Source organism: Entelurus aequoreus, linkage group LG08, assembly GCF_033978785.1.
Source record: "Entelurus aequoreus isolate RoL-2023_Sb linkage group LG08, RoL_Eaeq_v1.1, whole genome shotgun sequence".
NCBI classification, from domain to species: Eukaryota; Metazoa; Chordata; class Actinopteri; order Syngnathiformes; family Syngnathidae; genus Entelurus; species Entelurus aequoreus.
The window spans coordinates 51,306,245-51,328,390 of record NC_084738.1 but is presented as its reverse complement, the minus strand read 5'-3'; the positions used below and the strand labels follow the sequence as shown (position 1 = coordinate 51,328,390).

General features: G+C 40.4%; 2 protein-coding genes across 2 annotated transcripts in view; both read left to right on the top strand.

Moving 5' to 3' along the window:
- gtf2h4 (general transcription factor IIH, polypeptide 4) overlaps positions 1-4,294 on the top strand; it is a 115,913-nt gene extending 111,619 nt beyond the window's left edge. The window contains exons 15-16 of the mRNA XM_062056758.1: positions 3,128-3,141; positions 3,923-4,294. Of these exons, the coding sequence (XP_061912742.1) occupies positions 3,128-3,141; positions 3,923-4,033 (125 nt within the window). The 3' untranslated portion in view covers positions 4,034-4,294. The remainder of the gene's footprint in view (positions 1-3,127; positions 3,142-3,922) is intronic.
- Positions 4,295-12,668: 8,374 nt separating this feature from the next.
- The window catches only part of sh3bp5lb (SH3-binding domain protein 5-like, b), a 75,129-nt gene continuing 65,651 nt past the window's right edge, over positions 12,669-22,146 (top strand). The window contains exons 1-2 of the mRNA XM_062055062.1: positions 12,669-12,714; positions 12,826-13,414. Coding sequence (XP_061911046.1) covers positions 13,160-13,414 — 255 coding nt within the window. The 5' untranslated portion in view covers positions 12,669-12,714; positions 12,826-13,159. The remainder of the gene's footprint in view (positions 12,715-12,825; positions 13,415-22,146) is intronic.

Sequence of the window (22,146 nt, the reverse complement as noted above, 5' to 3'; positions counted from 1 at the left end):
ATTCTATGTGTCATACTTGATCATTTCGCAATATTGCCATATTTTTGCTGAAAGGATTTAGTAGAGAACATCGACGATAAAGTTCGCAACTTTTGGTCGCTGATAAAAAAAGCCTGGCCTGTACCGGAAGTAGCGTGACGTCGCAGGTTGAAGGGCTCATCACATTTCCCCATTGTTTACACCAGCAGCGAGAGCGATTCGGACCGAGAAAGCGACGATTACCCCATTAATTTGAGCGAAGATGAAAGATTTGTGGATGAGGAATGTGAGAGTGAAGGGCTGGAGTGCAGTGCAGGACGTATCTTTTTTCGCTCTGACCGTAACTTAGGTAAAAGGGCTCATTAGATTCCACACTTTCTCCTTTTTCTATTGTGGATCACGGATTTGTATTTTAAACCACCTCGGATACTATATCCTCTTGAAAATGAGAGTCGAGAACGCAAAATGGACATTCACAGTGACTTTTATCTCCACAACAATACATCGGTGAAGCACTTTAGCTACGGAGCTAACGTGATAGCATTGTGCTTAAATGCAGATAGAAACAAAAGAAATAAGCCCCTGACTGGAAGGATAGACAGAAGATCAACAATACTACTATCAGGAGACACCGAACCAAACACTGGACCTGTAACTACACGGTTAATGCTGTGCCGCCTGTCGAAGCCAAGCAATGCTGTTGCTAACAACACCATTTAAGCTAACTTAGCTACGAGACCTCGTCAGAGCTATGATAAAAACATTAGCGCTCCACCTACGCCAGCCCTCATCTGCTCATCAACACCCGTGCTCACCTGCGTTCCAGCGATCGACGGCGCGACGAAGGACTTCACCCGATCATCGATGCGGTCGGCGGCTAGCGTCGGGTAGTGCGTCTGCTATCCAAGTCAAAGTCCTCCTGGTTGTGTTGCTGCAGCCAGCCGCTAATACACAAATCCCACCTACAGCTTTCTTCTTTGCAGTCTCCATTGTTCATTAAACAAATTGCAAAAGATTCACCAACACAGATGTCCAGAATACTGTGGAATTTTGCGATGAAAACAGAGCTGTTTGTATTGTGATACAATGTGTCCGAATACTTCCGTTTCAACCATTGACGTCACGCGCAAACGTCATCATACATAGACGCTTTCAACCGGAAGTTCCCCGGGAAATTTTAAATTGCACTTTATAAGTTAACCCGGCCGTATTGGCATGTGTTGCAATGTTAAGATTTCATCATTGATATATAAACTATCAGACTGCGTGGTCGGTAGTAGTGGGTTTCAGTAGGCCTTTAAAAGGCAAGTGGATAGACACTGGTTCTGGATCTGTTTTAGTTTTAGTTGAATAACCCTGTCAGAATGTTCTGGAAGAAGACAGTTTCAAATACCTGACTTGACGACTCAGCACATCCCGGTTAGAAACCTATCAGTTGTATTTTAACAACAAGATTTGTTTGTAGTCACAATGGAATTAAAATTAAGTAAAACAAATAATGTGTAGGTTTTGTTAGTCAATAATAAATTAATTACCGTATTTTCCGGACTGTAAGCCGCACCCACGCAATTGAAACATTTTTACATTTTCACATATTAGCCGCGGATATATACCAGTACTTTGTGAAACTAGATATTTACCCCTAAAGATTTTGTAAATGTTCATTAACATACCTTAATTGTTTCCTAATGATGCCTGTTAACACAGCAGTAAAATGGCTGATCAAAAAAAACTGAAAAGTCTTTGTCTTTATTCATCCTTTATGAAATAAATAAGATTTTGAACAGTTTCTAAAAGTGGATAATTTTAATGCATTGTTAGATTTCTTTGATTAATCCATTTCATAATTTAGCTGTTAGTGAAGAAAAATCCACAGATTAGCCACACATTTGTATAAAATGCAAGATTCAAAGCGTAGGGAAAAAAATAATGGCTTATAATCTGGAAAGTAAGGTAATGAAAACAGTTCAGTAATTGGACTATGAGCTCTGAGTCTGTGGTTTTACTGCCATTTAGTGTCTATGAGTAAAATTAGTTTTACAATTTTTGTTGAAATCCTGTACTTGTTAAGGTTACAAGGAACACTGTAAAATAAATGTCGATAATAAATTCATAAAATCACAAGTTGATTCAATGTCATTAAAAAAGCCTCAAAACATTGCAGTTTTTGTCGCAACTTAAAGAAACAGCTGCCGCGAATTCAGGAATTTATGCATCAACAGTCACACATAAAAATCTGTCAAATCCTGGAGGGACTGGACAATGTTGCCTAAGAAACAAAAGATTGCCTGGGGTTAATGTTAAGGTAACGGATGCCAGTTAGCAACGTTCCCTCTCTCAATTGCGCACTGCTCACGCATCCTCTGCACACAGCAAATCTATGCAGCGCACAAAATAAAATCCAATCTAAACTTTAAACACAATAAACACATAATTTGTTCTGTAGGATTTTGCAGTGCAACTGTGAGTGACAGGTGACAATAAGCAGCCCTAACAGATAAAACAATGTTTATCAACACTATCAATCATTGTAACGTCTGTTGAGACGCTTTAAAGAGGTCCGTAATTTCATCGATCACTTTATTGAGCAAAACTGTTTATATTATGCCGTAACCACATCAAAAGCATGAGTAAAGAACGTATATCTAGAAAAACGGGTCATATTCTGCTGTACAAATCAGGCATAAACCAATTCTTTGTCATCTGTCATATCAACGCAGCCGCTCCTTCTTTCTCAGCGACACCAACACTAATAGCACTTCTCCACTGATGCATTTATGGCCACACAAAAAGTCAGAGAACTCCAACGCTTCACAAAGTGTAAATGCCAGGTTGTGAACATCTGATGTTGCTCACATGAGATTTTGCGTTTGCTCAGACACATGAAAAATTAAAGGGAAAATTGCCAGTTAGTTATTCTGTGCCTTAACACATCAGACAGTTGACACTTGTGATTTAGGGCTATATAAATAAACATTGATTGATTGATTGATTGATTGACATACACATTTTGCAATGAGCGGGAATTGTACAAAGTTGCAAGTGTTGCGGGTTGTCAAGGGTGTGACCCCGGAATGCAGAAACGGGAGGCAAGGTAGAATACAAAAAGGGAAACAATTTAATAAGTCCAAAAAGGGGATAACAAAAGGCGATGGGGCAGAAGTGCACACCATGAAACTAACAAAACAGGTTCCTCTGTTGTCGGCGGGGAAAAAGCCAGGGCGCACAAAGCACAGCAAAAGTCTTCTTTAAATCAAGGTGGCTAGGAAACAAACACAACGAGGTCAAGATAAACAGGACTAAGAAACGGCACGTACCAAGACAGATGATGCAGGCACATGCGCGTGCGGGGTTCAGGAAACATTAACCAGCAAGGTCAAGCAGTGAGTGACGAGCCTAAATACTGGTGAGCTAATTGCCAGCAGGTGCGCCACCAGGTCCGCCCCTCGCCGAGGACGAATCGCTAAACAACACAGGTGCAGACAAGGAGAAGGCAGGAAAACACTAAAAACACAACAGCAAGGCTGCTCACAATTCTTGCATGTATGGAGGAATTGACATTATAGAGTCTTTGAAGTCATGAAGTCTTAGAATGTGTGAGAATTGGCATAAATCGCAACATAGCGTAATCCTGGAGTGTCTGTTTGATTACACACTTTAATAACATGAGAGGCGCTTCGCTGCTGCATTACTCTTTCTTACCTGGAAACCAGCGGGTTTGATTGACATTGATTAAATGCAAGTTTCCTTTTAAACAGACAAGCTTCTGGCATAATTCTGGCTGGATATTTGACCACTCTTCTTGGAAGAATTGGTCAACTTAATTTCCTGAAAATTGTTTCAGCCCTATTTAACAGATGCTTAATTAGGGCTGGGGCTTTGCGTGTTATGTTCTATTATATTGTAATGCTGTCCACGGTCTAATTGCGTTTCTTTGCCACAGGGTCTGGACTGTCTGGTGTGGCAGGATGTGACTCACAGGGTGATGGTAGTGACACCGCACGGACACAGTGAGGTCAAGAGGTTCTGGAAACAACAGAAGAGTCACACATAACCAGTGAAGCGGACACATGACTGTTATCAAATCTGATGCCATCAGCGGTTCTGGCGTACTGTTGTTTATCAGTGTCAATGGAGATTGTGAAAAGGACATGATCATTTTGTATTTTTCTAACAGTCTACTCCCATGTATTAATAATTAAATGTTGATATAAATATGTATACTTGTATTTTATTATTTTTATCTGTGGTATATTGTGTATTAAATCAGATAATTATAATAATAATACAGTCATAATAATTATTTATTCTTCAATTGTTGAGACATTTCTTTCTCAATCCACAGACTCTACCCACGATGTTTTGTTAAACAGTCAAAGCTCGAGTCTTCTGGAAGATTTCCCCAGCATTCATTAAAATAGGTCACAGGTAAATGTTACAGCGTATGTCTCATTGCCACATAATTCTGTCGATTGCGTACATAAGCAGGTGCCTCCACAATCAAGTCTGCCAGAAGTGATCAATAATCAATAATTATTCACTCATCTTATAGTCAAGGAGCAAACAAATCCACTGAGTTAGAGAGTCTTCAAAGTTTGGGATGAGTCCAAGTTAAAAAAAAGTAACAACAGTTCTGAAGATGTGGGCCAGTCCAAGGCTATCGAGAGCATGAGTGGTTCCATCAGAAATAAATGAGGGGTACATGTGTCAAAAGACTGTATCGAAATAAAATGATTACAATTTACCAATATTAATAGATGGGGCTAGTTCCTCTTCTTAAAGAATTTAACCTTTGTACCATAGTACCATACCATACCATACTACATGGTAATTGTTATATATTGTATATATGATATAAACATAATATAATATATCAGTATCAGTGACGTGCGGTGAGGTTCATGGCTGGTGAGGCACTGACTTCATCACAGTCAGATTTACAAACATGAACCCTAAAGAGTATCTTATTCACCATTTGATTGGCAGCAGTTAACGGGTTGTGTTTAAAAGCTCATACCAGCATTCTTTCCTGCATGGCACTCAGCATCAAGGGTTGGAATTGGGGGTTAAATCACCAAAAATTATTCCCGGGTGCGGCGCCGCTGCTGCCCACTGCTCCCCTCACCTCCCAGGGGGTGAAGAAGGGGATGGGTCAAATGCAGAGGACAAATTTCATTACACCTGGTGTGTGTGTGACATCATTGGTACTTTAACTTAACTTTAACTTTACACATACAAACTGTAGCACACAAAAAAGCACATTTAATAAAAAAAACGTTATTATGGTCTTACCTTTACTTATAAATGAAGTCCATGTGCCGCTGTTGTGCTGGATAATGCACCCCCGCCGTAGAATGCACCCCCTGACGGGAGTGTTATATCAACTAAAGCCCACACTTAAACTTTTCATGTGCAAGATTGAATCTATTTAAAAAAGTTATTTAATAAGAAGCCAAAAAGTGCAAAAACAATCATGTTCGTGTTGGAGGAGTTGTGAATGACTGAAATATGAAATCCGTGCTGCAGTCTGCAGGTGTACCTAATGTTGTGGTCATTCACAACTCCTCCAACACCAACATTATTGTTTTTGCACTTTTTGGCTTCTTATTAAATAACTTTTTTAAATAGATTCAATCTTGCACGTGGAAAGTTTAAGTGTGGGCTTTAGTTGATATAACACTCCCGTCAGGGGGTGCATTCTATGGCGGGGGTGCATTATCCACCGGGAGGCGGGATTACTGCGAGCCTCAGTCAGTGCGTCTTCGCAGCCGTTTTATGATTGCTGAGCACAAGAAATATGTTACACACATACACTGACTAAATACACTGTACATTATATACCTCAGCTAACTAAACTATGGAAATGTACATATAATTCATATAGCAATACGGTCTCACTGCACAGCAGGCCAGCAGTTAGCCGAGTCCGCAATCCATGGTAGGCTCAATGCAGTGACATGCCTCAACTGGCTGCTGATCACAGCAAGTCTCTTCTCAGTATTTGAACGGCAAATGTGAAAATTCAGCGATTTTGAATAAAAATAATCTAAAACTGGTGAAGTTAAATGGAAAATAACTTTATAGTATAATCACTGGATACATATAACAATTTAATTAATTTTTTTTCTTTTTACATTTTTTTTCTTTCCATGATGGCACGTGAGGCCTCGCCTCACCTGCCTCCCCTGACTGCACGTCACTGATCAGTATATATCATATACTGTACATATATTATGTATATATTTTATATTGCTTTTAGTCTATTTTATACCTGCATTGTCCTTTCCATCTTTTCCATCATTTGTAACTGAGCTACTGTGTGGAACAATTTCCCTTGTGGATCATTAAAGTTTGTCTAAGTCTAAGTTTATGTCTATAGAACTAACCAAAACGCGCATTGACGCAATCCCAATGTCAAGATGCAGCTACCCTGCACAATGACAGTTTTAGCATTAACTGTATGTTCAAAATCAAAATGAATTGTAGATACAATCTTAGACGCCTGGACAAATAGAACCACTTGGATTTAATTGAGCACATAGATGATTAAGTTTCAGTTACAGTGCATCCAGAAATAATTTACAGGGCTTCACTTTTTCCACAATTTGTTATGTTGCAGCCTTATTCCAAAATGGGATACAATTCATTTTTGTCCTCAAAATTCTAGACAAAATACCCCATAATGACAATTTGAAAGTTTTTTGGCATCTTTTTGAAATGCATCAAAAACATAAACCTAAAAAATTACTTGTATATAAGTATTCACAGCCTTTGCTTAGTATTTTGTTGATGCGCCTTTAGCAGCAATTACAGCCTCATGTATTATTGAATATCCGTAATCCGTGAAAGACAAAGTTGGATTTATTTGTGACATAATTGAGTGCCATGCTGTTGTGATTGTGACGCCAATGAGAGAAAGGATAAATTTGTTTGCAGTTTATTTCCTGCTACAAATATTAATCTCATCTACAATGTATGTCTGCAGTTGTTTTTATGGTGTGAAGTTCAGATTGTGTCTCATTATTCAGCTATAAATGTCCCTGTTGTTTAACAATGTTTGCTCATGGTCACCTCCCTGACTAGACTAAGATGAATGCAGCAATGTACAGAGACATCCTGGATGAAAACCAACGCTTTCCATCCAATCTGATGGACCTTGAAAGGTGCTGTTGTGTATTTTTTTACCTAAGATAGTACACTATTCTTAAAATTAAGAGTTTCCCAGATGGGTTATTCAGTTGAAAAGGGGACCCACTTATTATTCCCAAGTTTAGCTGTCTGTATCAATTAAAAGAAAAATGAAAAGAAAATTGATACGATGAATGTATCTTTCAAACTGAGACTCACTGACTTTGGCTCATTTTCTGTGAAGAACATATATCAGAATACATATTTAATGACCACACACCATACATCCCCCTACAAATTTTGATTACATATAAGATGTCCGGGTCCATGGGACCCGCGGCTAATAGAAGTGTGGAAATTGATGTTCTGTGTACCACACACACACACACACACACACACCAGCAGGCCTAGACAGAAGGAAGACAGAGTGTAGGTACACAGAACATCAGAGGGTCAAATGTGCGAGAAAATGAGAGCAGACAGTGTTGACAAACAATGTTGCTAATAGAAGTGTGGAAATTGATATTCTGTGTACCACACACACAGACACACACACACACACAGCAGGCCTAGACAGGAGGACGACAGAGTGTAGGTACACAGAACATCAGAGGGTCAAATGTGCGAGAAAATGAGAGCACACAGTGTTGACAAACAATTTTGCAACCTTGTGTGGGAATACTGAACAGATGTTTACCTTATCCCAATAAACATCTGTTCAGTATTTTAACATAAAAGTGATTGATTGTGAGGCATTAAAAGCCACAAAATGCAATGGGTCCATCAGACCCACAAACGCTGGCTGAGTAACAACAATATGAACATTACACAAGGGTTAAACAGGTCTGCAGTACCCGGAGGAGCCTAGGTCAAAAAACGAAGGCCTCCTATTTCATACTGACATATATTGAATCATTATTATTTTTTGTATTGTTCCCACACTACAATTGCTTTTTTGTGTCACTTTTGATTTTGGTTTTGTCACGGTTTACTTGCTTTTTTTGGGGGGCCTTTTTTAAAATGACATCTGATCAAGCCACGAAAATGTGACTTTCTTCTTCTTTTTTAAGTGTAAACGGTGGAGAGGTCCCCGGCAGGTGATATAGTGATCACTTCCTGAGGATCCTTGATGCAGAGGAATATTCATCCATCTTGCTATGGTCTGGATCGTCTGCTGATCCTGAGCCATTGCAGGATGGATGGATATATGCAATATCTGGGTGGTACTTCTAATAATGTCTATTCTGTAAACCTTGAGTTGTTAAAGCCCAAGTGCACCTCTCTCCTCAAGCGTGCATGTGAGTATGAATGAGTGGATGTGTGCATGTATGAAGGGTCTGAGTGAGCAAAGCATGATTGTCAAATGTGATTTTAACTGTAAAATTCAATAAAATATATTTGCAAAAAAATAATGAAGGACTCCTAACTGGAGAAGCCAAACCATCCGTTTTTATATTCCTCCTTTCTGTCTCCGGGTGTGTGTGCTAAGTCAGGAGAGCGCATCCTGACCATAAAAGGAGATGTTCATGTGTAAGTGTCTGGAAAACAACTGCTTTAATTCATAACTTAAATGTTGGCATTGAGCTAGACAGGTAGTTTTTTCTCAAGGATATAGTTATCACTTTTTCATTCCGAAGTCCCAATTAGAGCCTCTTTTCCTACGAGAAGTGATCCAATCCACCTGCGAATATTAAACTAAGGGGCCTTATCTACTTATGTGCTCAAACTGAAATACCACTATTTAATTAAACTTGGTGGTTTTCTTTCTCCAAGGTGACTATAAACATTCACCATATGTAGAACATAATATGAGTTAATTAATTCACTTCAGTATCGAACATGGAACACAGGGAACTAGCAACACAAGCAGCATTTAATAAGGCTTTGAAAAATCGGCTGCTAGGAAACCAAATCTGTAATCATAATCGATAGGCTACTGGTACAATATGAAAATGTATATAATGAAATACATATTTTATCAATTGTTTTATGTATTCATGAAATGTACAAGATAAATGTGTGGCGGTGAGTGTCTACTGCAGCCTTTGGCCCCTAAATCTTGGAATATTACATTGTTAATATTATGAATAACTGTACTGTTTGGAGTGGGGTTGTCTTCATTTTAACGTCAACTTGCCAGGTGAGGGGACTGGAGATGGAAAGTAGCTATATTCTCACATATGTACATGTCAAATATGCATTAATATATATTGTTTATAAATAAACTAAATCTCAATCTCAAAAAGACTTGAGTTTATGATTGTTACCAAAGGTGCGTCAACAAAGTATTGATTAAAAGCTATGAATACTTATGTACATGTGATTTTTATTTATTTTTAATACTTTTTAAAAAACAAAATAAAAACTAATTTTCACATTGTCATTGTGGTGTATTTTGTGTATAATTTTGGAATGAAAATAGATTTGTTCCATTTTGGAATAAGGCTGTAACACATTTTGATATTCTCAAAACCATAACAATATTTATTGTAACCATTAGGGCTCCCCTTAATTTGGGTGAATTTTAAAGGTCTTTGGGACCCAAAAGTGCCTCAGTCAATAAAGTGTCAAAGATAAGTCAAATCCTGATATTTTTTTCATTTCAACGCTTAAATATCTAAAGATAAACTTTAGAACTATCTTTTGACTTAAAATGTATTTTTCTTACATTGTATGCTTTTTTGTCAACACTTTTTAATGGGAAAAACAACAACATACAATATTTCCCCCCAAAAAATGTTCAAAGAGGAATATTGAATGTGAAGTAATTGGAGCCGTATATAGGTAAATCATTCATAACAATATTGCTTTTGGTTCATAATTTTTTTTAACAATGACAGTAAAAAAAATCTGACTTAAGGTCTCGGCAAACCAAGAAGCTCTCACTCTTAAAAGGGGTAAAAATAAGTAATGTATCAATGTATAATATTTTTACTTTCAACTCTTGAATCTCAAAGTCAACTTCAGATGTATCTGTCAATTATAGTTTTTACTATTTATGGAGCAATCACAGTTTGCAAATAAACTGCCAGTGTGGTAGTTTTGTGTTATTGGTGTCAATATTGTAAATATTTTTCGTTACATTACACCTGTTTGCTCTTTTATTGCGTGAATGCTTCAAAGCATTCACACAAATGGTTTTCTACACCAAAATGTATCTATTTATTCTTCTTTTTCTCCAGATTTTGGCGCGCTCTACCTTGCACACATTTTATCCGATTCAAACCGTTCCAACTTCAAACTTTTCAGCCTATTTGGGAATTGCGGGCTTTCCCTTGACTAAATAAAAAACATTCCCAGAGTTCCCAGAATTCCAGGTTTTACGGGACATTTTTCCCATTCAAAATGATTTGGCCATTTTTCAAACTTCCACCATTTCCACATTTTTCAACCGATTCAAACCATTCCACCTTCAACATATTCCACTCATCCTGCACATTTAAACTATCATTTTTCCAAGTCAAAAAAATTCTAGGAATTCCCAGAATTCCCCCTTTTTTTAAATAAAACAAACTTTTTTGTCCCTTTTTTCTGGCGACTACCCCTCCCACATTTTCCAACCCACGTTAACCGTTCCACTGTCTTAATCGGGACAAAAAACAAAGTTGTTTTTTTAACTGGAAAAATTTCCGGTTTTCCTGAAATTTCTGGAATTCCTTAATACCATTTAAAAATGTTACTACAGCAACATTTCTCGATCAATTAAAAAAATTCCAACACCAACCATTTCAACTCGTTCAGAACATTCAAGTCTTTTAACATTGTCCAAAAAATTCCCGCTTTTTCCGAAATTCCCATGAAATTCCCATTGAAATGAATGGGACATTTTTCAAAGTTCCACAATACCCACTTTTTTTTATCCAATTCAAACCGCTCCAACTTCAAAATATTCCGCCTGTTCAAAATTGTGTGCTCTCCTTCAACAATTTTAAAGAATTGTCGGATTTCTAATAATTGCCAATTTTCAGGGACATTTTTCCAATTCAAAATGAATTGTCCATTTTTTAACTTGCACAATTTCCAAATTTTTCAACCGATTCAAACCATTCCAACATCAACACATTCCATTCATCCAGGACGTTCAAACCAACACTTTCCCAAGTTCGAAACCAAATACCGTTTTTCTTGGAAAGTCAATCTCTTCAACATTCAAACTATTCTTACATTCATACTAGTGTTGTCCCGATACCAATATTTTGGTACTAGTACCGGTACAATAATTATTTCGATATTTTTCGGTACTTTTCAATACTTTTCTAAATAAAGGGGACCACAAAAAATTGCATTATTGGCTTTATTTGAACAAAAAATCTTACATTAAATATATGTTTCTTATTGCAAGTTTGTCCTTAAATAAAATAGTGAACATACAAGACAACTTGTCTTTTAGTTGTAAGTAACCAAACAAAGGCTCCTAATTAGTTTGCTGACATTTGCAGTAACGAATTGTGTCATTTTCCATTCTATTATTTTGTCAAAATTATTAGGGACAAGTGGGAGAAAATGAATTATTCGTCTACTTGTTCATTTACTGTTCATATCTGCTAACTTTCTCTTTTAACATGTTCTATCTACCGGTACATTTCTGTTAAAATGTAATAATCACTTATTCTTCTGTTGTTTGATACTTTACATTAGTTTTGGATGATACCACACATTTGGGTATCAATCCAATACCAAGTAGTTACAGGATCATACATTGGTCATATTCAAAGTCCTCATGTGTCCAGGGACATATTTCCTGAGTTTATAAAAACATAATTTGAATTTAAAAAACCCGAAAGAAGATGTTGTGATGCCAAAAAATATTGACGTAATCATAGTAGTATCGACTAAAAACGCTCTTATACTTGGTATCATTACAGTGGATGTCAGGTGTAGATCCACCACTGGCGTTTGTTTACATTTAGACGCCGGTGAGCTACAGTGTGTAGTGAAGAATGTTTAGCTATTCCTCGTCCTGCAGGGATGATACTTGTAAGAAACATACTTTATTTGTCACCATGGATGCGAGGATTAGTGATTTAGAAGTAGCTAAAACACTGCCTAATGCGGATGGATGTTAGCTGCTAGCTAGCTAGCCTTGTCTTAAAGCACCTCTTCCTGAGGGAGTTTCAGTGTTATAGCTTTACCTTTATCGATAGTTTTTTAAGCCAAATTGCGTCCGTTCTCCCTTTTCTGTCTACACACTGTGTCTGCTTGTAAGTACTCCGTGATTGTGCGCTGCCGAACATGCTCCTCTGCTCGTAAACACGACGTGACGACGACAAGAAGGTGGTGGACCGGTACTTTTCAGAGGCCGTATAGTACCGGATATGATTAGTATCGCGGTACTATACTAATACCGGTATACCGTACAACCCTAATCCATACTACATTCTGTCAGCATTTCAGTTCAACTTCAGCATTGGAGCATTCATATGCAATTCCTTCAGGAATTGCCTCATCTAGTTCCACTTGTTAATGTTTTTTATTTTGTAGTATTATTTTTAAAATGTGCCGCAAGCTGTTATAACCGCAAATGGCAGCCGGGCCACACTTTGGACACACCTGCTGTAACATAAAGCATGAAAAAAGTAAAGGGCTGTTAATCATTCCGGATGCACTGTAAGTCATTTAACCCAAACTGATGCAACAAGTATCACATTATTTTTTCATTTATGGTACTGTGTGTGTAATTTAATATAAGCCATTTTGAAATCATTCTGTGCCCCATAGATGCCACCCGTGCCTGTCCTCCACCATGTGTGAGAGGATGACGTTCAAGATCCCTCGCTGCGCAGTTGTATCACATTGTTTTAGAGGGCAACAAATGCAAAGCGACATTTTTTGTTGTTGTTTTTTTTTACTGCCAATTTGCTCTCGGCACATCGGAGAGAAGACAGGAAGCTTGTTGGCATGTAGCACGTTCGGCTAGCGTTGGCAGGACGGCGCGGTCTCGCCTAACAACACGGCGCTGAGTCGCAGCGTGGAAGAAAGCAAAGGTCGCCTGTAAAATCTTGTTTTTTGTGGAGGAACTAACGCGGTCCGAACGCTAGGCGACAGGCCGCGTATGGAGCCCGGGACCTCGCGTGAAACTCGGACCGACGCAGGGTGCCATAAACGGGCGGACATGCGAGAGAACACGCCGGGGGAGGAGGCGAAAGGCGGGAATGGCGGCACTGTGATGCTCAGGCGAAGAGGCGGAGACGAAGCTGTAAAGTTGAAGGATGAGAAATGTGAATATGGCGGAGAGGTTGAGGACCAGGTGAAACGTGATGATGAGGATGTTGGTAAATACGAGGAGGAACTGGACCCGAGAATTCAGGTAGGAATCAATGAGACATTTTGTATGCAAAATATGATTACGTATCTCAAACGCCTTCTATTCTACTAAAAATCCTCTGGCTCATCAAGACAAAATGCTGCAGTGTTTAGCATCACGAACACCTCACTTAATACCCTCCTATAGATTTATTTGTTATTCAGAAATAACCCTTTTCCTAAGCCAAAGTATTATTGGATCATTCGACTTTCTCTCAATGTAAAAGTTTGGTGATGTCAAGATAGTGTTTTCCACAGATTGGCAAACTATTAGTGGCGGCGTAGGCGTGGTCAGGGACAGTGTCAATATGATGTCATCGTATATTTGCCTAATTGGCTATGATGCAGGTATTTTCTTAAAAAGCCAAAAAAAAGAAGTATACATATAGTACAGGCCAAAACTTTGGACACACCTTCTCATCCTATGCGTTTTCTTTATTTTCATGGCTGTTTACATTGTAGATTGTCACTGCAGGCATCAAAACTATGAATGAACCACATGTGGAGATATGTACTTAACAAAAAAAGGTGAAATAATTGAAAACATGTTTTATATTCTAATTTCTTCAAAATATCCACCCTTTGCTCTGATTACTGCTTTGCACACTCTTGGCATTCTCTCGATGAGCTTCAAGAGGTAGTCACCTGAAAACAATCTACAATGTAAATAGTCATGAAAATAGAGAAAACACATTGAAATGAGAAGGTGTGTCCAAACTTTTGGCCAGTACTGTGTATTTAAAGGCAAATATGTGTTTGTATCAACTTATCTTTTTCTTGTTATATCATATCGTTTTGCTGTATTTGTCAATTGTTGCTGCTTATTTAATTACGAGGATATAACACAGGTTGTACTTTGTACACCCCTGGAAAACTTACAAACTTGAAGTTCTTTATTGATAGTCTCCACAATGCAGTTAGTTTGTAACTCTAACAGTGGTAGGTAGAGTAGCCAGAAATTGTATCCAAGGAAGAATACCGTTACCTTAGATTAATAGAGTAAAAGTGAAAAGCAGTTATCCAACCTGTGTTCATTTTGACAGTAGTTTTTAATGTAGTTGTAGTCATAGTATTTTGACGAAAATGTATTTGAGTTTTAGTCATCTAAATTGATTTAGTTTTATTCCACTAAATTACTCAACATTTTAGTCGACTAAAATTATAGTAAATTCTGTCGACTAAAATACAAAGTACAAAGGCTATAACTACATTGAGTGTGCACAATTGGTGTCTTGGCCACTGTCCCGGCTCATATTTTAGGGCACCAAGGCACGTTAGAAGGGCACCAAACATTATTTTCTTTCGAGGCAGGGGCTCCAAAGCATCCATATATATGTATGAGATCTAGGGCTGGCAATTATGGCCAAAGTAATAATTAAGATTATTGTTATCAATACCGAAATCATGATTACTGATTGAGAGGTAAAGCAGTGTTGGGGTGTGAACGTAATACCATCATGTAATTTGTAATCCATCCATCCATTTTCTACCGCTTAGTCCCTTTGGAGTCGCGGGGGGCGCTGGAGCCTATCTCAGCTACAATCGGGCGGAAGGCAGGGTACACCCTGGACAAGTCGCCACCTCATTGCAGGGCCAACACAGATAGACGGACAACATTCACACTCACATTCACACACTAGGGCCAATTTAGTGTTGCCAATCAACCTATCCCCAGGTGCATGTCTTTGGAGGTGGGAGGAAGCCGGAGTACCCAGAGGGAACCCACGCAGTCACGGGGAGAACATGCAAACTCCACACAGAAAGATCCTGAGCCTGGGATTGAGTAATGTCTAACAAAAAGGCTATAGATAAATGTTATCCATATATCTAAAGACAATTTGTTTTTCTTAAATTCTTTAATAATATTAACTTGTCAGGTTTTTGTCATTACATGAAGCCTTTATCTATATTTTGACATTTTGCGAATGCAGCTGAGATAGGCTCCAGCACCCCCCGCGACCCCAAAAAGGGACAAGCGGTAGAAAATGGATGGATGGATGGATGATAGAGGGAGGTATTTTTTTAATTTTTAGTATTTTTCCAAAAGTTTTGTACATTTATATGTACATGTAGATGCTGTATCGGGACAGATCCAATAAGAGTTTGAACATAATTAACTTATAGGTCTTATAGGAATTAACTATACACAATAAAACATTAACAAAATGCTGTGTTCCATGAATGGTTTTTGAAGTAATATCTTTGTGATATGAAAAAAACACAAGTAATGGCGTTTACTTTTGAATATCCAAATAAAATGCAAAGCAGTTTGGCTAATGAAGATTAAGTCTAATAAACAAGCTTTGTTCTTTTCAAACGCCTCCTAGTGGTTCAGTACAACAATTAGGCAAACAACAAAAATACAGGAGTGACACCTCTCACATCGAATACACAATCTTCACAGCCTGCGTTCAGTTTGATGAGATGACAAATAATTTTAGCTAGTACTGATGTTATTTGAACACTGTTACATGGGCATATCCAAACGTTTTTGGTCCCCTGCTGTTCAGTTTTCCAATTGTTAGGTTTACGGTGTTTACATGCGCTGCGAGAACTAGCGTATGCCGTTTACATGTGAAGTAGGGGTCACTAGCAGAAAGCCTATAAATAGATTACATTATGGCTTCAGTGTGTGTGTGTTAGCGCTTAGGGTTAGTATTTGGCTTGTTCTAAAATGGTTTTACTTTTGCTAGCAAGTTGGCTAATGTTAGCCAAACCTACCGGGGTCGTCATCGACAGCGTGGCCCCCCTCGAAGGCGACATCCACTTCGCTTGACTTCTCTGCTGCCAAGGTCAGCGGTCTATTCCCCAATAATTCATCCATTAGGTTGTAATGGGCAAAACTGACAGGATTCCAGCTGCTGGTGTTGTTCTGTGATTTGGCCTTATAGTATGCCGTCTTGAGCGTTGGACACTTAACCTGCTCGGTTGTCCGAACATAGCCAGCATCACGCAAGTCTTCACACACTTTTTTATAAATGTCACCGTTCCTGTGCTTTCTTCCATCTACTGTATATGCTAAGGCAGACCGTAGTCTCCTCGTCACACCAGTAATGCTGACTTTTGCTCGCCATGCTGTTTGTTTGTATTTCTCCTTCTTATTCCTCCTTCTCATGTCTCTCCCGACCCGCTTTTGAAGTGTCACTCGACGTAACACTGTAAACGTGATGACGTTCCGTCCGACGTCAGAGTAAATAGGTCTCGGGTGTATACATGCGTGATTAAACGGTTGTGGACAGGCGTACCTCAGCAGTCCAAAACGGTTCATCCGCACATAGGTTGGGGCCCGGAACCGTTGATTTCACGCGTTTACTTGTGCAGTGCAAACCTTTTTCCCGAGGGAAAACTGAACCGCAGGAGACCAAAAAACGTTTGGAAATGTGCGTGTAACCAGGCTCACTGATACAGTTTGTAGTTAAATAAAGGACGAGTGAGCATCCCAGTAAACAAACTAAAGACTTTATAAACAAGTTGTGACAACGTTCACGGCACATCACCTGCTGCATGTTTCCTCACCTCATTAACTCTCAGTCACAGCAGCTGATGGACGCTGTGTTGAGGAAATAAAAGACGCTGTGTTGAGGAAATAAAAGCAATATCAAATAGTTTTCTCCTTCGCTGTATACTTGTAGTGTGGGGACAAGTGCGTCTGTCTCCAATAATGTCCACACCTGTCGCCATCTAACAGCAGTGCGCTCTTTTACGCATGCCGGGAAGCGAGGGAAAAATGACGTTAAACCAAGCGCTTGGCTACGTTTACTCCAAGGGGAACTCTCCGGAGCAAAGTCCGTGTAGTTTGTCCGCCATTATTATCAAGCCAAACGACGCTAGTGCGCATGCGACGGACTTTCTGTTGCCTAAAATGCATTAATAAATGACTGTTTTTCGGTAATTAAAAAATTAGACGGTGTTACTAACCGTCTGGAATTTTATCGCAAATTATCATTACACCGTGTACTGTTACATCCCTAGTCCATTAACAAGTAAAATGTCAATGGCGGTCACGGCATGTTCTTGCCGCCGACACTGGTCAATTTTTTTGGCCATTACGGCAAGTGACAAGGGCGGTCGCACCACTTGCCGCGGTTGCCGTGGTTAAATTCGAGCACTATATATGTGTGTGTGTATATATATATATATATATATATGTATATATATATATATATATATATAGCAGCACGGTGGAACAGGGGTTAGTGCATGTGCCTCACAATACGAAGGTCCTGAGTAGTCCCGAGTTCAATCCCGGTCTCGGGATCTTTCTGTGTGGAGTTTGCATGTTCTCCCCGTGACTGCGTGGGTTCCCTCCGGGTATTTCGGCTTCCTCCCACCTCCAAAGACATGCACCTGGGGATAGGTTGATTGGCAACAATAAATTGGCCCTAGTGTGTGAATGTGAGTGTGATTGTTGTCTGTCTATCTGTGTTGGCCCTGCGATGAGGTGGCGACTTGACCAGGGTGTACCCCGCCTTCCGCCCGAATGCAGCTGAGATAGGCACCAGCACCCCCCGCGACCCCAAAAGGGACAAGCGGTAGAAAAGGGATGGTTGGATATATATATATATATATACAGTGTTAGCGCTAGGAATTTTCAAAATTGATGGGGTCCCAGGGACCCCATCAAGTCATAAATAAACATAGGGTCCCACAGTAAATTTTTGGTGTCCCACTTTTTTGTAACTGTTTTGAAAACAAATATAAATGTATGCATTATCCTGTTATATCTCACATTCTATATTGTGTTTTGGAAAAAGGTTGTCATAAATTTTACTTAATTCATTAAAAAAATAATACAAAAAACCCCAAATTTTTATGCATATGTAAATGTATTGGGGACGGCGTGGCGCAGTTGGGAGAGTGGCCTGAGGGTTACTGGTTCGATCCCCACCTTCTACCATCATAGTCACGTCCGTTGTGTCCTTGAGCAAGACACTTCAAGCACCCTTGCTCCTGATTGGTCGCAGTTAGGGCCTTGCATGGCAGCTCCCGCCATCAGTGTGTGAATGTGTGTGTGGGGTGAATGTGGAAATAGTATCAAAGCGCTTTGATTACCTTGAAGGTAGAAAAGTGCTATACAAGTATAACCCATTTACCATTTATTTATCATTTATTCAGTTATAAACATTAATTCACTTACTTCTTTCCTTCATGGATCTAAACTTTACTGCTGCCGGTAGTTTTTTTATATTTGTATTTAATACGTTTTAGATGTATTTATTTCAGTATCAAAGTGTAAAAAGTTTTTTGCCTCGATCATGAAATGATGATAATGGTGTGCCAGGCCATACATACATTATTTATTTAACGCTTAAATCTCTAGAGTCTACGTCAACTTCAGATCTATCTGTCAATTCTAAGTTTGTATTTTTTAATGTTGTTTTTTTGTTTGTTTGTTTGTTTTCTGCCCTTTTTGTTAAAGAAAAATATGTTTTTTTATGGCAAACACACAAAATATGCCAAATTTTCCACAAAAATATTTTTCAAAGTGGAATATTTGATGTGAACTAATCGGAGCCTTGGATAGGTCAAAAATTCATAAAAACATTGATTTTCATTCGATATTATGTTTTGAGCAATGACCGTTTTAAAGAAAAAAAACAGCTTTGTTTTATTAGTCAACATTGCAACTTTTTCTAAATGACATTTCACCTGTAAGCTTTTTTATTCCACTTAAATTATGTTTTTGTTTATTTTAATAGTATTTTTAGAATGTGCTGTGGGCCTTTAAAACATTAGCTGTGGGCCGCAAATGGGCTCCGGGCCACACTTTTGACACTCCTGCTATAGATAATAACAATTTTTATCTGATAAGTCTTTCGATAAAAAGCAGAGCCTAACGACGCATGCGCGTTTATCATAACAAACAGTCAGCATCTCTGCTTCAGGAAACAATGACGTGATGACGTCACTGTTGTCATGATCTGTGGTCTGGATCATGTTTTTGTTATTTTTTGTTAGTTTTGGACTCTTTTATTTCCTGTTTGCGCTCCCTTGTTTGTTTAGTAACCATGGCGACTTATTAGTTTCACCTGCCTCATGTGTTCGGGGCACGCACTTGCTCTAATCAAGAGACTATTATTTAAGCCTGTCTTTGCCAGTTAGTCGTCCTGGCGTCATTGCTTGTGTCATGCGATTGCTTGTTTCATGCTTAGTTCATGCTGCTCGTTTTCATGTCCAATCCCAAGTTTTTGCTAGTTGTTCGATTCATGCCGTGTCCACGTAAGTGTTAGTTGTTTCGTGCCACAGTAAGTCTTGTTTGTTCCATGCCCTAGCCCATGTTAAGTGTTTAGCTTCTATGTTTCCTGCTTTAAGTTGTTTTTGTTTGTTAGCTTCTCGTGTGAACGGCACACTTTTCTTTTGTTTGGTTCCGGTCTTTGTCCTGTGTGGATTCATTGAGAAAATAAATATGTTCCTACCTTCCGCCCACACAACCTCAGGTGGGGGATACAAAAATACTTTTTGGACAATTTAAAGGGGAGGAGTCTACCCCCCTCCTGTCCTCCCTCCACCCACCCCTAAAGACGGTTCCAGACCGCAAGGAGCGCGTCTGGTATCCGCTCCTTGAGGGGGGGGGGGGGGGGGGGGGGGGAGCTGTGCTAGTGGGATGGCTCAGCTGCGCCCAGTCAGGCAGCAACCTCCGGCCCGGCCACCAGTTTTTCGACATGTCAAGCCACAACCTCCAGCGAGGCCACCTCCGCCAAAGTCACGGCTAGCAACACTTCCTGCTCCACGGCTAGCGACCCTTCCTGCTCCACGGCTAGCGACCCTTCCTGCTCCACTTCTAGCAACCGTTCCTGATCCAAGGCTAGCAACCGTTCCTGATCCAAGGCTAGCACCTGCACCTGCTCAAAGGCTAGCACCTGCACCCGCTCAAAGGCTAGCACCTGCACCCGCTCAAAGGCTAGCACCTGCACCTGCTCCAAGGCTAGCACCTGCACCTGTTCCAATGTTAGCACCAGTCGCTGCTCGACGCCAGGCACCAGTCGCAGCTCCACGCCAAGCTCCAGTCGCAGCTCCACGCCAAGCTCCAATCGCAGCTCCACACCAAGCTCCAGTCGCAGCTCCACGCCAAGCTCCAGTCGCAGCTCCACGCCAAGCGCCGCCGGCTGCACCACGCCAAGCGCCACCTGCTGCACCATGCCAAGCGCTGCCTGCTGCACCACGCCAAGTGCCGCCTGCTGCACCACACCAAGCGCCACATGCTGCACCACGCCAAGCGCAGTCTGCTGCACCACGCCAAGCGCCGTCTGCTGCAGCACGCCAAGCGCCGTCTGCTGCACCACGCCAAGCGCCGTCTGCTGCAGCACGCCAAGCGCCGTCTGCTGCACCACGCCAAGCGCCGTCTGCTGCACCCACGCCTGCCTCGACGACGCACGCTGCTTCCACGCCTGCCTTGACAACGCGCGCTGCTTCCACGCCGACGACACGCGCTGCTTCCACGCCTGCCACGCCGACAACGCGCGCTGCTTTCACGCCTGCCACGCCGACGACGCGCGCTGCTTCCACACAGACGATGCGCCCACCTCCCCGTCAGCCACGGATGTGGCCGTTCCCTGGTCGCCCGCCTCGCCAAGTGCACCCACCTCCCCGTCGGCCACGGAAGTGGCCGTTCCCGGGTCGCCCGCCTCGCCAAGTGCAGCGGCGTTCAACGCGTCGCTGCCACCTGACTCTCCTTCGCTAGTTGCGGGGACACTTGGTCTGGCGACCCACCGCCAAGACCCCCACTCCCGCCCTCCCATGACTCTTGATCTTGCTTTTTGTTTTGTTTTTGGACATCTGGAATCTGTCCTTAAGGGAGGGCGCTGTCAGGTTTTTCGTCCTGTGTAGGATTCATTGAGAAAATAAATATGTTCCTACCTTCAAGTCCTGTCCGGAATAGAGGCTTTGCAGCTGACGTCATCAGCCACGTGACATTAGCTTGGCGGCCATCTTGCCGGTCACCAGTTCACTGCCGGTCAACGACTCACACACGCTTTCTTGTTAGATCTGCTGCTATTTGAGCTTGGAAATGCCGGAAACCTGCTGTGCTGTTCGATGTAGCAATAGACGAGGTGATAAACCAAATCTTAGCTTCGGATCGCGGCGATTTGTCGTGAACGATGGAAACCTACGATGTACACAAGGATATGCAATGAACACTTCATATCAGGTATGTAAACAAACTATTCACCCCTGATTTGTTTCACAAAATGTGAAATAATACAATATGGGATGATACAAATATGATTGTTGAAAATGCTGGGTGCATTTTTAGAAAGGCAGCAAGAGCAGCAAGGCAGGGAATGGGATGATTCTGTCTGTGTGATGCTAGGTACCGTTTTTATTTTTTCATGATGCCTCATCTGATTGGCTTGAAAACTTTATCAATGTAAATGTTGAGCTTCATATTGGAATTGAACAATTAATTATCATGAGTGAATGCATTGGGAAATTTCAAAAAAAATTATGATGGACCTTGTGAAACAATTTTTTTCTAATGAAGCATTTTTGAACAAGAGGCTTTTTGTTACTTTATTTGGCACAAGGTAAAATCTACATTGGTAAAGTTTTCAAGCCATTGGCACAAGGTTAAAATTTTTATTGGTAAAGTTTTCAAGCCAATCAGATGAGGCATCATGAAAAAATAAGAATAAAATAAAAACGGTAGCAACTTAAACAGACAGGTATCTGAATTATTTCACTCTATTCAGTTTTTTAATATGTCAAGTTATGAAATTCCATTACAAAACAAATTGA